Source organism: Kryptolebias marmoratus, linkage group LG24 (assembly GCF_001649575.2).
Source record: "Kryptolebias marmoratus isolate JLee-2015 linkage group LG24, ASM164957v2, whole genome shotgun sequence".
Lineage (NCBI taxonomy): Eukaryota > Metazoa > Chordata > Actinopteri > Cyprinodontiformes > Rivulidae > Kryptolebias > Kryptolebias marmoratus.
The window spans coordinates 9,812,247-9,828,058 of NC_051453.1; the positions used below are offsets into that span (position 1 = coordinate 9,812,247).

The window sequence follows — 15,812 nt, forward strand, 5'->3', positions numbered from 1 at the left end:
GCCATTACATTTTGTAGCTTTAAAATGCCACAGCCTATTTCAGTGAAGCCAAGAGCCAGGTTAAGGCACTGATGCTTTTAGTTGATTTATTTACTCAGTCTAATCTTCATGATCAGGGCACAGTAACATTAGCAGCAATGACGGTCAATATTTAGTTAATGTTACATATGGATAGACAACGTCAGCAAAAACTGGCTTTATAAAAGGGAACTTCGGGAGGCAAAGGTTCACATTAACCAGGCATGAAGGTGGTTGTACTAGCTCTTACCGTGGCCCTTGTGGGTGAGTGCACCTTTATCTGCTTAAGATGCCAAATCCATCCAAGTATAGCATAAAATTAAATGTATTTTCTTTTTGTACTGGGAGATGAAACTGTTTAGATGAAAAGTGGAAACATTTTGCCAGAAAAATTGTCCTTTACGAGAGAAAAATAGACAGACATTTTAAAAAGTGGCAGTGTAAAATAAAAAAAAAATAACCCTCACAAAGGTGGGAGGAATATAAATAAATAAAATAAACTTTTTACTAAGAGACTAAGCAGTTAAGGGAAAATTCCTTGTTCTTTATAATATTTCACTGAATCATAAGATTTTTAAAACAGTTGCTTTTTATCAACACCAAAGTAATATTTTATTGCTGTTTTGCAGCTGGTACCCAGGTGAGCTATGGTAAGTTATTTCTTGTTATTTAAAATAAAACAGTGTATGTAGCACTAGAAAGTTTTACAGCATAGGTTAAACTTGTTTTCTGTTACAGCCCCAGAGTTTGCTCCCGGAAAGACCTACGAGTACAAATATGTAGCATATCTTCTGGGGGGCCTGCCTGAGGAGGGCCTGGCGAGGGCTGGGGTAAAAATCGAAAGCAAAGTGTGGCTTGGTGAAGCAGCCCCAGACAGCTATATTCTGAAGGTAAAGAGAATTTGTCAGTATCAGTATTTTTCCACAATAAAACTTCATCCATGCAAAGAAATGGATACTTACATTTAAGCCTATTTTGCACCTTTTTCTTGCAGCTTGTAGACCCTATGCTGTATGAGTACAGCGGCATCTGGCCCAAAGAGGATTACCGTCCCGCCACCAAGCTCACTTCAGCCCTTACTGCTCAACTCTTGACACCTATCAAGTTTGAGTATGCCAATGGTGTGGTTGGGAAAGTGTATGCACCTGAAGGCGTCTCTACAACCGTGCTGAACATCTTGAGGGGAATCCTCAACGTCCTTCAGATGAACATCAAGAAGACACAAAATGTGTATGACCTGCAAGAGGTACAAACAGATCACTTTCATCGAGGTCTGCTTAACAAATAATGCAGTATTCATTGAGAAACTTTTTTTTTTTTTTTTCAAAAACTAGAGTGGAGTTCAGGGTGTGTGCAAGACCCACTATGTCATTAGTGAGGATTCGAAGGCTGAGCGCATCTATCTGACCAAGACCAAGGACCTGAACCACTGCGCTGATAGAGTTTCTATGGACGTCGGCTTGGCAGGATATGTTGACAGATGTGCTGAGTGTCAGTCTGTAAGTGCAATATCCCCTTCCTCCATCTTCTCTTTAACTTAACCAAAACTACTGAATTAACAATTTTGTGTGTTATATCAATGCAGCGGGCAAAATACTTAAAGGGAGCAAGTGCTGTAACTTACGTCATGAAGCCCTCAGCTTCTGGTTCCTTAATTTTGGAAGCAACCTCATCAGAGCTCATCCAGTTCTCACCTTTCAACATCGTGAATGGTGCTGCCCAGACAGAGACTAAGTGTGTGCTTTAAATTCTTACAAAAATTATAATAACAGGTCCAAAAGTGTCAGTTGATTGATTGATTTCCATATGCTCACAGGCAAATCCTGAAGTTTCTGGACGTCAAGATGGCCCCAATAGAGCCCATCAAAGCTGACTATCTTCCCCGTGGATCGCTGACATACGAGATGGGCACGGAGCTCCTTCAGACACCAATTCAGCTTCTGAGGATCAGCAATGTTGAGGCTCAGGTACTTTGTGAAACATTCATTTTCATTCTGGTTTTTAATGAGATTCTAAATTTTTTATTGGGAAACATTTTGCTTCGTGACAGATTGTTGAGACTTTGAACCACCTGGTAAACTTAAATTTGGGCAAGGCCCATGAAGAATCGCCTCTGAAATTTATTGAGCTCATCCAGCTGCTGCGTGTGGCCAAATATGAGACTATTGAAACCCTCTGGAGCCAGTTCAAAGCCAAAGATGATTACAGGTAATGCGACTTGCACTCAGAATCTAAAAGGTGTCTAACTATGGATAGTTATCATTGCATTTTTCTCTCCAAGGCATTGGATGCTGAGCTCTATCCCAGCCATTCATAATCACGTGGCTCTTAAATTCATCAAGGAGAAGTTCATTGCTGGTGATCTGACTTATTTTGAAGTTGGTCAAGCCTTAATGCTATCAATACAGTGGGTGTCACCTGACCTGGAGGCCATCAAGCTTTTGGAGGCAAGTTAATGTATAAGGCTTTCATGTTTATTCACAATTCAATGGGAACAGCAATATATAATCAAGTTTTCTCTTTTTCTTTTTACCTCTCTTCAGGGCTTAGCTATGACCCCCAAGATTCAAGAAAAGCCATTTTTGCATGAGATTGTCATGCTGGGCTTTGGCACCATGATTGATAAATATTGTATTCAGAACCCTTCATGTCCAGCTGAGCTTGTCAGGGTGTGTGTTATTTCTACATTTGGGTCCTAAAGTTATTGATCAGTGACTTCCATTAGTGACTTTATTGGTTCTCAATCTCTTCTATAGCCTGTCCATGATGTCATTGTCCGGGCCCTTGAAAAACGTGACAACGATGAGCTTGTTCTTGCTCTCAAAGTTCTGGGCAATGCTGGACATCCCAGCAGCTTGAAGCCAATCATGAAGCTTCTACCTGGCTTTAGCAACACTGCTTCCAATCTTCCACTCAAAGTTCACATTGATGCTGTTCTGGCACTGAGGAAAATTGCAAAAAGGGAACCCAAGATGGTGAGGCAACACTTGTGACTTTCTTCTTTGATGATAAAAACATCAAAGGCCTATCTCTTGCATGCAGATGTACTCAGAACACTGTGTTTTGTGATTTAGATTCAGGACATGGTTATTCAGCTCTTCATGGACAAACATCTCGACCAAGAGCTCCGCATGGTTGCCGCCATTGTGCTTTTTGAGACCAAGCTGCCTATGGGTCTGGTGACCACTCTTGCTCAGAGCCTCTTGAAAGAAGCAAACCTGCAGGTTGCCAGTTTTGTCTACTCTTACATGAAGGCCCTTGCCAAGACTACCACCCCAGACCATTCCTCTGTGTAAGAACTGATGGTTTATTTTCTTAATGAAACACACCGAAATACATTGAGTTTTAAATGTCTATATTCTCCTTACAGTGCTGCTGCCTGCAGCGTTGCCATGAGGATCCTCAGCCCCAGATTTGACAGACTGAGCTTCCGCTTCAGCAGAGCTTTTTATTATGATGCCTATTACAGTGAGAACATTGCAGAAATACAATGTACTCTTGCAGATCTCACATGCATAGACGGGGTCTGATGGGTTTGGTCTTTTCCCCACAGATCCTTGGATGATGGGTGCTGCTGCCAGCGCCTACTACATCAATGACGTTGCAACCGTATTGCCAAGAAACATTATGGCAAAAACTCGTACTTACTTTGCTGGAGCTCATGCTGATGTTTTTGAGGTATGACAGTCATGTTTTACACATATTGCTAAATCTAAAAAACTTCTTAGAGTAAGGAAATTACACTATGTTTTAGGAGTGAATATCACTTTTTTCAAAAAACGTACGTGTGTGTGTGTGTATAACCTATGCACCAGCTGCAATCATAAACAGGGTTTTACATTGCAATTTGTCTATATCTCAACTGATTTGTCAGTTCCAAGAATCTTAATGCACATGTAATTGTATGTAAATGATCTAAAGTTTCTGTCAGCTGTAACTGCCCACAATGAGTGCTTTTTTTGTCAACCTTGACTATTAGAATGTAGATACAAAGCATTTCAGTATTAGTTATCAGTTAAAAAAACTTTATGAAATGAACATTTTTTTACAGTTTGGAGCAAGAACTGAGGGATTGCAAGAGGCCCTTTTGAAAATCCGTGATGTTCCAGAGGATGCAGACAGGATTGCCAAGATGAAACAAGCCATCAGGGCTGTAAGTATAAAATACATTTTCATAGTGAAAACACAAACTGCTATACCAAAAAAGTGTTATTAAACCACATTTTCTCCATGATAGCTGTTAACTTGAAGTGTCTTTCTTGTTACAGCTAACTGAATGGAGGGCTGATCCTTCAAGGCAGCCCCTGGGCTCACTGTATGTGAAGTTTTTTGGACAGGAAGTTGCATTTGTAAACATTGACAAAGCAATGGTGGAACAGCTTATTCAGGTAGAACATCACCCAGTTTCCTATATTAGATTTGTTTTAATGTTCTTTAAATGTAAAACCATGGTCTTATAAGTAACTTTTTTTTAACAGCTTGCAAATGGACTTGAAATTCGTACACATGGCAGAAAGGCGTTGGATGCTCTGCTGTCTGGTTACACACTGAAATATTCTATGCCGATGCTGGCCGCTGAGATTCGCCGCGTCTTCCCCACCACTCTCGGTTTACCCATGGAGTGCAGTTTCTACACTGCTGCTGTGGCTGCTGCATCTGTCGAAGGTAAATTATTATTATGCATTTTAACATTTGTGGGTCTAAGAGTATGGCTTATCGTGAATGTAAGAAAAACCTTCTTGTTTTTCATAGTAAAAGCCACAGTGTCGCCACCTTTGCCTGAGGACTTTAATCCTGTACAGCTCCTTAAGTCTGACATTTCTCTGAAGTCTGCAATTGCTCCAAGGTGACCCATTTGTAAAGGATTTTATAATCTGAAAAAATAAATTATACTTTGCTGTATTTGTAAATTTCTCTTCCTTTGCAGTGTTTCCATGCACACTTATGCAGTTATGGGCGTGAACACTGCTTTCCTCCAGGCTACTATGTTGACAAAAGCCAAAGTTCACACAATTGTTCCTGAGAAGATGGAGGCAAGACTTGACATGAATAATGGAAACTTTAACCTCCAGCTCCTGCCTGTTGAGGGAGTTAACACAATTGCATCTGCACTGTATGTACATGTCTCTATCAGCCAATTAACATGAACTTCAATATTTATTGTGATTTAGTTTAATCGACATGTTCCTCTTTTCTGCAAAAGGGTTGAAACGGTTGCTGTTGCGAGAAATGTGGAAGACCTTGCAGCTGCCAAAATCACACCAATTCTCCCAGTTGAGACTTTAACATGGAAGAACATCACCTCAAAGTCTTCATGGATGTCATCCTCTCTGAATGATAGCATGGTAGGTAGGATTTTCTTATTATCTTTTCCAATCGAAGAAAATTTTGGTAAACTCCCCATTGTGGTTTTACAGTCTGCCTCATCTGAAATCCTTCCTGATAACATGGCACGTTCAACAGTCAGCAAAATGAAACTTCCCAGAGCCTTTTGGAAGAAACTGTGTGTTGCCACACAAACATTTGGAATCAAGGCCTGCGCTGAGATTGAGTCCCACAATGCCACATTCCTCAAAAACACCCCACTTTACACCATAATGGGGAAGCACGCCGTTTACATTAAGGTTTCTCCAGGCAAGTGAAACAAATGAATTGAAGTTTTTAACCAAAGTGACAAAAAAGACAGATTTGCAAACCATTTTTACCCCATTAATATGTATTTCAGCTGCTGGACCAGCCATCGAAAGGATTGAAATTGAGGTTCAGGTTGGGGAAAAAGCAGCAGAAAAGCTCATTAAGGTGGTTAACCTGAGTGAGGAGGAAGAACCTCTTGAGGACAAAAATGTCTTGATGAAACTGAAGAAGATTCTGGTTCCTGGTCTGAAGAACAGAACATCAGTTTCATCCAGCTCAAGCAGCTCTCGGTCCACCAACTCTCGCTCCAGCAGCTCGCGTTCAAGCTCCTCCTCCTCTCGAGACGTCAATAGTTCCTCCAGCTCCTCCTCTCGTTTCAAGAGTAAGATGATCGATCTGATTGATTTAATCAATATCAAATCAAAGAAATCGTCCAGCAGCTCCTCCAGGGGATTATCCAGCAGCTCCTCCAGCAGTAGCTCAAGTCACCGGTCTCGCTGGTCCAAAAGTGCATCCTCTAGCTCTAGCTCCTCTAGGTCCAGCTCAATGTCTAAGGTGAGTGTTGTGTCAAAACTTAAACAAGAAAACTTTTCCATGACAATGTGAAGCAAGGTGTACCATTTTATGTACTTGTTCTTCTATTACAGCAAGAACTGTTTGAAATGAACTTCACCAGGCACCACATCCACCAGGTAATTATCAGTCTTTTCATTCATTAGATGCGTTTTTCAAAAAAGACAAGCGTGTAACTCATTAGGAGAAAGTTTATAATGATGCCCAAGAATTTCTGAGCAAGGTAAATATGTTTGTTTGCAGCATTCCATCTCTGCAGAGCGTACCAGCAGCAAGAGCAGTGCCCAGAGCTTTGAAGACATTTATAACAAGGTGAGCCAACAAATTAAGATGTTTCCAATTACATGCAATTAAATGCAAAAGAAAAAATCACATACAATTGGTGCATATTTCTTCTTTGCACTTGCAGGCCAAATACCTTTCCAACACTTTCAAGCCAGCAGCCACCATTCTCATCCGTGCTGTCAGAGCCGACCATAAAAACCAGGGTTATCAGATTGCAGCTTACTATGACAAAGGAAACGCCAGAGTGCAGGTCATTGTCGCCAACCTCACTGAAAATGACAACTGGAGAATCTGTGCCGATGGTGTCATGCTGAGCAACCACAAGCTGATGGCAAGTATTTACTAAAAGCTTATTCCAAGACAGAGGAAAATAAAGTATTGCTTGAGATTTTTTGGATTATATTTTAATTCAGGCCAGGTTTACTTGGGGCATCGAATGCAAGCAGTACAACACTACGATCACAGCTGAGACTGGTCATGTTGCTAAAGAGCCTGCACTCCGTGTGAAGCTGGCCTGGACCAGACTACCCGAGGAGGGCATGACAAGATATGCAAAATGGTAATCACTTACTTTAGCAACACCTGTTTTCACACACTTGTTTACCATTACACAATTGTTGTTTTCTCAACTATTACTTGTGTAATGACCTTTTGAAATATTTTTTAAAACCTTAACCTGCTTGTCTGTTTAGGGTCTCTGAGTACCGTTCTCGCACCGCTGTACAGTACGGAGTAAATCAGACGAGAGTTGCCAATGAAGCTAAAGAGATCAAGCTGACTGTGGCTGTTGCTAATGAGACCAGCTTGAATGTTACACTGAAGACACCAAAGGTGCATAATTGCAACACATTCTTAATTCAGCATAGTCTTTGCTTTACGTACATTATGCAAATGTCTATTGTGTTTAAATATTACAGAGCACCCTTTACAAACTGGGAGTCGGTCTGCCTATTTACCTGCCAATCAAAAACACCAACATTGAGCTGGACTCATACCCAGACAGCTGGAGTGACAAGATCACTTACATGCTCACCAAGGCTCATGCCGGTAAACTGAATAAATATGTTTCCAATTAAATAATCCTAATCATATTTAAGAGGCTTAAATCTGAATTTTTTCTCTCTTTCTTCTTTTTCCATTCCAGCTGAGTGCAGCGTTCTTAACGACACAGTGGTCACATTCAACAACAGGAGATACAAGACTGAGATGCCGCTCTCTTGTCACCAGGTCTTGGCTCAAGATTGCACATCAGAACTTAAATTCTTAGTTCTGCTGAGGAAGGACAAGACACACGAAAAGAATGAGATCAACATCAAGATTCACAACATGTAAGAGACACTGGTATACATCTGTGAGACAATTACAAAAAAGGAAAACTCTAGTGCTGCAGTGCCAAAAAATAACTTGTATTAAAACTGTTTTTCCCAACAGTGATATTGACCTATATCACAAAGACAGCGATATCATGGTGAAGGTTAATGGAGCAGAAATCCCCACCAACAACCTGCCATATCAGCATCCAGAAGGTGTTTTGTTTTATCAAATCAAATTTACCTGCCCAATCTCATTCATTCAGTTTATTAAAAACTAAAATGTCAGTTCCTTACCCATTATCTCATTTATTACAGGCAACATAACGATCAGAAAGAATGATGAGGGCATCTCTCTCTTTGCTCCTAGCCATGGCCTTCAGGAGGTCTTCTACAGCCTTAGTGAACTGAAGGTGACACAACAAATCCTTTTAATGCTGATATTTATCAAATCACATGGAGATAACAGTGTCATCACGAGGCTGCATTTGTTTTCCAGGTTAAAGTTGTGGACTGGATGAGAGGTCAGACTTGTGGACTGTGCGGAAAAGCCGACGGTGAAGTCAGACAGGAGTACCGTACACCCAACGACCGGGTGGCCAAGAACGCAACCAGCTTCTCTCATTCCTGGGTTCTACCTGGAAAGAGCTGCCGCGATGCTTCTGGTAAAACTTACTGTTTGACCGTTCTATTTTAGAATAGTGGTACTCAGCAGGCTAAAATGCTAAGGATATGAGACAATGAAAGACCTCTGAATGTAAACAGGCACGATTTAACTGCTTACCCTCAACTCAAACTCTTTTTTTTAGAGTGCTTCATGCAGCTTGAGTCTGTGAAGCTGGAGAAGCAGGCCAGCCTGGATGGTGAGCAGGCCAAATGCTACTCTGTTGAACCCGTGCTGCGCTGTCTGCCTGGCTGCATGCCACTAAGAACCACCTTTGTCAATGTTGGTTACCACTGCGTGCCTCTCGGTGAGTCTGAAAGACAGTAAATTTTACCTTCTTTATTGTGATCTTACCAGGAACAAGTCTTAAATGCTTTACCCTTCTCCCTGTTTCAGAGTCAAACCTGAACCGTTTGGATGCTCTCAGCAACATCTATGAGAAGAGCATTGACCTGAGGGAGACAGCAGAAGCCCACCTGGCCTGTCGCTGCACTCCTCAGTGTGCCTAAACTTGTTGCCTTCCGACATTTATTTTTGTGTAATATGCAAGGTTGTGTACTTGAATAAAGAAGTATGTGCAGTAAATTCATGTTGGGGTCTGTTTTAATTAAAACAAGCTCAGAAGTCATTCACTCATTCACAGATGTAGATCATCCATTACATTACTACCACACATAATGAAACAGTCTAATATAAATGTTATTATAGGCTTTAATATTCTAACAAAATCAAAAAGGAAAAAGAAAATGTCACTGCTTAAAAAAATTACAGTAGGCTCAAATAAACAGAGACAAAGATTAAAACAAGAGGTTTTTTTTTTTTAATATGAACAGATGAAATTTAATTGGGAAGTATTTGCTAATGAGACATGACAACATTTAAAGTCAATGTCAAGAAGTGAAACAACGATCTGCGAGGGATGAGTTTTTTATAAACAGTAAACAAGTCTTATTTAAAACCATATATAGTATTGTGTGTACTACATATACAACAAATCAAATATGCATATATGTGTGGAGAGGGGGTCATGTATCTGTCTATTATCAAAATATCTCTTGAACCACCAGACAAATTTTAATTAAACTTTCAGAAAGTCGTCACTGAATGTACATCTACAACTCTTTAACTTTTGGAGTTAACCTGGTTCAAAATGGCTGCCACAGCAAACTAACCCCTAAAAACAACCCAATCAAAACTGAGAGCCAATAACGACACATACTCCAATGCTCTAAATCTTTGCTTAAAACTTTATCATTAACTGTTGGTGTCAACCCTGTTTGTCTGTTAGTAAAATATCCCATGAACCACTTGCTGGATTTCAATGAAACTTTCAAAAAGAAATTATTGGATGTACACTTCATTAACCTTTGGAGTTAATTGAATTCAAAATGGCCAGATGGCAGATTAGGCAGCTAGTCTCATAGTCGAGGGAACACATTTCAGTTAAGGGGTGCTGTGAGCATGTGTGAATTTGTATGAAACTTAAACAACCATAAGAACATTATATTACTAAATATATGCAGTGTATCACACACTACCAGGACATATTGTCTTATTTTCATTTGGACAATGAAAAATATACTGTATATTTTGAATAGACAATATACTGTATATAATTGCAACAATGGCCTAATGGTTCACTTTTTTGGATATTTTAAGCAGTCGTAAATTTTTTCACACAGATATACAATACCATGCTGGTTTATACACCAGATATATTAAACTCAATAATATCAAATATTCACTTTTTTCATTATATGTATCTTTAACTGTGCAGCACCCTTCACACCCCCTACTTCCCACATCCTTAGCTACTAAACCTTACCCAAGACAAAATGACTATAACTCAGTCTGTTTTACAGATTCTGAGCTAAAATTTGATATGGTAGTAGCTGAGAGACATTCAAAACACATACCCTGAACTCTAACAGATCGCACATGAATGTATGTATTTACTTGTATATAGTTTTCTGCTACACTTTTCTAATCCCTTGACTACGTTTGACTGGCATTAGTGCTGACAGGAAATATTTTCATTGTTTTTTTACATGTTTCTGTTGTGCAAATGACAATAAACCTTGAAACAATTAAGTTATTTTTAAGGTTTGAACAAAACTGCTATAACTATTTCTCAACACAAGATGATCTTACTTTAAAACTGGCATAATGGAAGGCAGGCGATATGCATTCATTTGAGGAATGCTGGGCCTTTAATTTTCAAATAATTCTTTTTGAGCAAACTGAGTACAAATATGGGTAAATATTGCATATTTTACATTAATCTGATACAAAAGTCTGAAATATCATTAAAAAAGTCTTTCTATTTACTATAAACTCCTGTTTTAATTTCTGCCTATAATGCTTTCAATATATGTTCAATAAATTTTATTAAATATATTGAATACTTGAATATTTCCAAGAAAATATATACACTGCTCAAAAAAAAAAAAAAGGGAACACTTAAACAACACAATATACCAGGCCACAAATGTGCATGTGTCTGCACAACAAGTTAGAAACCGACTCCATGAGGATGGTATGAGGGCACAACGTCCACAGATGGGGGTTGTGCTCACAGCCCAATACCATTAAGGACGCTTGGCATTTGCCAGAGAACAACAGGATTGGCAAATTTGCCACTGGCGCCCTGTGCTCGTCACAGATGAAAGCAAGTTCACACTGAGCACATGTGACAGACGTGACAGAGTCTGGAGACACCGTGGAGAGCGATCTGCTGCCTGCAACATCCTTCAGCGTGACCGGTTTGGCAGTGGGTCAGTAATGGTGTGGGGTGGCATTTCTTTGGAGGGTCGCACAGCCCTCCACATGCTCGCCAGAGGAAGCATGACTGCCATTAGGCAGATGCTTTAGTACAGGTCTGGGAGGAGAACCCTCGGGAGACCATCTGCCACCTCATCAGGAGCATGCCCAGGGATTGTAGGGAGGTCACACAGGCATGTGGAGGCCACACACAATACTGAGCCTCAATTTGATATGTTTTAAGGACATTACATCAAAGTTGGATCGACCTGTAGTGTGTTTTTTCCACTTTAATTTTGTGCGCGACTCCAAATCCAGGCCTCCATTGGTTAATACATTTGATTTCCATTGATGATTTTTGTGTGATTTCGTTGTCAGCACATTCAACTTTGTACAGAAAAAAATATTCAATGAGAATATTTCATTAATTTAGATGTAGGATGTGTTATTTGAGTGTTCCCTTTATTCTTTTTTTGAGCTGTGTGTGTGTGTATATATTTGGAAAGTGTTGGCTGCATCTCTGTGACATTGTCAGACCCAAACTAACTTGCAAAGAATAAACATGTCCTGTCAGTACATGAGAAAAAATATCCTTTTCATCACACAGATAAAACTCTCTCAGAAAACACCGGGCAGACCTGTCAAAATGTCCTGACCTTCAGTGGTCACAATGACCACAACAAACAAAGCAAGCAAACACCCACAGTCAGGGTGCCTTTCTGCGTGAACTTTGAAACTAGAATGATAATGAGTTTCCAAAGACTTTTGGCAAAGCTAACTAACATATACTGTTATGAATAAGGAAGGCAAAAACGGCACCAAAGATGCACATAAATTAAACTGAATGCATTATGGACTTACAGAACTATGCAAATATTTTAAGTGAGCATAAAAGAATGCTATAAAGTAAAACTGCTTTCCAAATTGTCTGTTTTTATCAATTTACTTAATATTTTAAAAAATAGGGGCCTGCCTTTCTGCTAATGGATTTGGACAAAATTAATGGTGTCCTCAATGCAGAAAAATAAAAGCAGATATGGATCCATCATGTAATTCCACCAGGGAGGCGTTTGACAGGCCCTAAATTTATTTTGCAACTAAACACAACCCCAAACACAGAATATATACATATTGGTTTGAACTATCTTAATGTAAAGAAGAAAAAGGAAAGTTGTAATTGTTAGCATGAACCCTGATACCAACAACATCAAGTGTGTTGGGAATTACATGAAGAAAGAGAAGTATCTGAGCCAAACTACATCAGCAAATCTGTCATTAGTTTGCCCAGATCTTTGGAACATCCTGCCTGTCAAGTTCCTTCAAAAAACTTTGTGCGAGTCCAACCTGGAAGAACTGACAAAGAGTGGGATCACCAAATATTAATTTGGTGTTCATTTACTTTGCATTGTTAGATGACAACAAACACAAAGAATTTATATTTGTGAAAGCATTCTTATTTGCATTTTCCCCACACCTAAGAAGCCCTGATCTTCTCACTGAGTTTGCCTTGGATTACATGAAGAGACAATAGAATCTGAGCCAGAGTTCCTGCGAAAGCATTCTGACTTCAAATCATTTTTATTATACCAGCCTAAATGTCCGCATAGTTCTCTAAATGTGTTACAACATGAATAAATGTAAGATAAAGTTTTGCTGTTATAATCCTTTTAATGAAATACATAATGCAGTCAAAAAGTGTAACCACCAATGTTTAATTTAAAATAGGATGCCTTACTGAGTTTGACTTATATATGTTTCCTTTTTCCAATCTTTGTCTATCAAGTAGTATTTACTAAATAAAAAAATACTAAAAATCATTGCTGAAAAAAACTAGCGGAATAAAGCCATTTCTAACAGAAGCAGGAGATACTGGATCATGAAACTGGACAAACATTTGGGAATGTGATGCACAAAGTTTGACCTACATTAACGAACAAGGTCAGGTGACCCTAACTTGTCATCCTTTGATCATTGCTCACCAAACCAAACCTAAATGCATTTCAGTCTGAAAGATTAATAAGTTATCTATCAAATTAGGTGCAATAATCAAACATACAAGAGTCCACGTTATGCATTTCTTACGTAATACCTGTCTTTTGTCAGCACAAAGTTTTCCTTTAAAAGGTAGCCTGTAACCACTGCCCATCACAACCTCATCAACCATGAAAGCGGTTGTGCTCGCCCTGGCTCTGGCCTTCGTGGGTAAGTTGAAAACTGCATTTGAAAAATGTGCAGATAAATTTAAAAAAAAAAACTTTACTTTTCAGTGATTTAAACCAGGGAAACATTTGTTTATTAACTAACCATGTATGTAATTAGGCCTTTGGAACTTTTTGTGGTTTCTCCATATCTACTATTTTGACGAATTTTGCACTTTTAAATTACAATACATAATGTATTCACAATTTAAAACTTCAAATAAATGCAAAACTGTATAATTTAGTTATGCGGTGGGTCATTAATTTAATTTTATTTCTATTTCAGCCGCTCAGAGTTCTAACTTCGGTAAGTTAAGCTTTTGATTATTATCATAAAGGGGACTTATGAGTGTTAAAGGCACCTCAAATTAAAAAAAAGTGAATTAATTTGGTGCTGCACACTTCATCAATAATAGTTTAAGTAAATGATAGACATTTGTCACTTAACATATTATATAACTTATCTAACCTGTGCTTACAGCCCCAGAATTTGCTCCTGATAACACCTATGTGTACAAGTATGAAGCATTCATCCAGAGTGGACTCCCTGAGGAAGGTTTGGCGAGAGCTGGATTCAAAATCATCACCAAAGTTCTCCTCAGAGCCGAAGACCAGAACACATACATGCTGAAGGTAAACACAAAAACCATGAGGAACAGCAAACATTTTAGTTCTCTCATACAAACTGCCAGTTTGATTTATTATTTCATTTTATATTATTGTTAAATTAAAGCTTGTAGATCCTGAGCTCTATGAGTACAGCGGTTATTGGCCAAAGGATCCAGCAGTGCCAGCAACCAAGCTAAAGGACGCTCTGGCACCTCAGCTTGTGCTTCCCATCAAGTTTGAATACACCAATGGCATTGTGGGAAAACTTTACGCTCCTGAGCAAATCGCAACTTTGGTGCTGAACATCCATAGAGGCATTCTGAACATTCTGCAGCTGAACATCAAGAAGACCCATAAAGTCTACGATCTGCAGGAGGTTTGTCAAAAATCCCTCTGTAGACTATTTATTGCAAATTCATTTGCAAGTTCAAATTATCAACTAACCTGCTGCTGTGCTCCACAGGCCAGTACTCAGGGTGTGTGCAAGACGCTCTACTCCATCAGTGAAGATGCACGGATTGAAAATATCCTTCTGACCAAGACCAGGGACATGAACAACTGTCAGGAAAGGATCATGAAGGACATGGGGTTGGCATACACTGAGAAATGTGACAAGTGCCAGCGGGTAAGTTCAAACCTATCATATACCAAGCGTACGTCTGTGAAACCACAACATTGCGTCAATGTGGGATTTGTACTCACAGGAATCCAAAAACCTGAGAGGTACCACAACATTCAGTTACGTCCTGAAGCCAAGTCCTAGCGGTGTGATGATAATGAAGGCAGAGGTCAATGAGCTCATCGAGTTTTCACCTTTCTCTGAGACCAATGGAGCTGCTCAGACGAAGACCAAGTAGGCTTAAACATACCAAGAATGTGATAAAACCATTGTTTAATGAAGCTGCAACTTAACCTGTCTTCACTTCAAAGGCAGTCTTTGGTGTTCCTTGAGACCGAAAAAGCCCCTATTCAAGAAATTAAGGCTGAGTACCATCATCGCGGCTCTCTCAAGTACGAGTTCTCCACTGAACTTCTCCAGACACCCCTCCAGCTTATCAAGATCACCAATCCTAAGGCCCAGGTATTATTTCAGATTGCATTCAAAGATAGCAATAAAACTGTGTGACTCCTGTCCCCAAGTAAAGGGCCCTTTTCCATCCTATGTTTTTAGATTGAGGAGCTTCTGAACCACCTGGTTACCCACAATGTGGAGTATGTACAAGAGCACGCCCCTCTGAAGTTTTTGGAACTGATCCAACTCCTCCGTGTAGCTCGCTACGAGGACCTGGAAATGTACTGGAACCAGTTCAGAAAGATGCCAGTCCACAGGTGGATTTCAGTGACTGAACATTTAATTAAACATTTTTTAAATACTGGAACTAGATGAGCTTCATCACATAATCCTTTTTGTTTATTTGTTTTTCCTTCAGACGCTGGTTCTTGGATGCCATCCCTGCAACTGCAACTCCTGCAGCTCTGAAGCTCATCAAGGAGAAATTCATGGCTGAGGAGATGAGTGTTGCTGAGGCAGCTCAGGCTTTGGTTGCATCCGTTCACATGGTCTCAGCTAACACTGAGACTATCAAGATTTTTGAGGTTGGTAAACTACAAGCTAAGGTATGTTATTAATATGAATGGCAAACAGTATAAAATATTTCTGATGTTTGCACTTCTCTAGACTCTGATGGTCAACAACAAAGTAGTGGCAAACCCAATTCTGCGTGAGGTTGTCTTCCTTGGCTATGGTACAATGATTTCTAA

At 39.5% G+C, this 15,812-nt stretch overlaps 2 protein-coding genes across 3 annotated transcripts in view; both read left to right on the forward strand.

The window, feature by feature from the left end:
* The first annotated feature begins 208 nt into the window (after positions 1–208).
* Positions 209–9,073, forward strand: LOC108234328 (vitellogenin-2-like). Of its 2 annotated transcripts, NM_001329344.1 has the most exon segments (34): positions 243–282; positions 648–668; positions 757–908; positions 1,013–1,264; positions 1,353–1,517; positions 1,604–1,752; positions 1,835–1,985; positions 2,069–2,226; positions 2,300–2,465; positions 2,562–2,687; positions 2,775–2,993; positions 3,093–3,310; positions 3,389–3,486; positions 3,572–3,696; positions 4,070–4,171; positions 4,287–4,406; positions 4,497–4,683; positions 4,771–4,864; positions 4,946–5,131; positions 5,222–5,363; positions 5,436–5,652; positions 5,744–6,207; positions 6,300–6,344; positions 6,469–6,537; positions 6,635–6,841; positions 6,924–7,069; positions 7,203–7,341; positions 7,428–7,557; positions 7,655–7,838; positions 7,942–8,036; positions 8,139–8,233; positions 8,320–8,485; positions 8,630–8,791; positions 8,881–8,993. In NM_001329344.1, coding segments are annotated over 34 exon segments (5,103 nt in total).
* A 4,263-nt stretch (positions 9,074–13,336) lies between these two features.
* Positions 13,337–15,812, forward strand: part of LOC108230608 (vitellogenin-1-like) — a 20,333-nt gene continuing 17,857 nt past the window's right edge. The window contains exons 1-10 of the mRNA XM_037974195.1: positions 13,337–13,446; positions 13,729–13,749; positions 13,924–14,075; positions 14,176–14,427; positions 14,515–14,676; positions 14,756–14,904; positions 14,982–15,132; positions 15,223–15,380; positions 15,482–15,647; positions 15,730–15,812. Coding sequence (XP_037830123.1) covers positions 13,407–13,446; positions 13,729–13,749; positions 13,924–14,075; positions 14,176–14,427; positions 14,515–14,676; positions 14,756–14,904; positions 14,982–15,132; positions 15,223–15,380; positions 15,482–15,647; positions 15,730–15,812 — 1,334 coding nt within the window. The 5' untranslated portion in view covers positions 13,337–13,406. The remainder of the gene's footprint in view (positions 13,447–13,728; positions 13,750–13,923; positions 14,076–14,175; positions 14,428–14,514; positions 14,677–14,755; positions 14,905–14,981; positions 15,133–15,222; positions 15,381–15,481; positions 15,648–15,729) is intronic.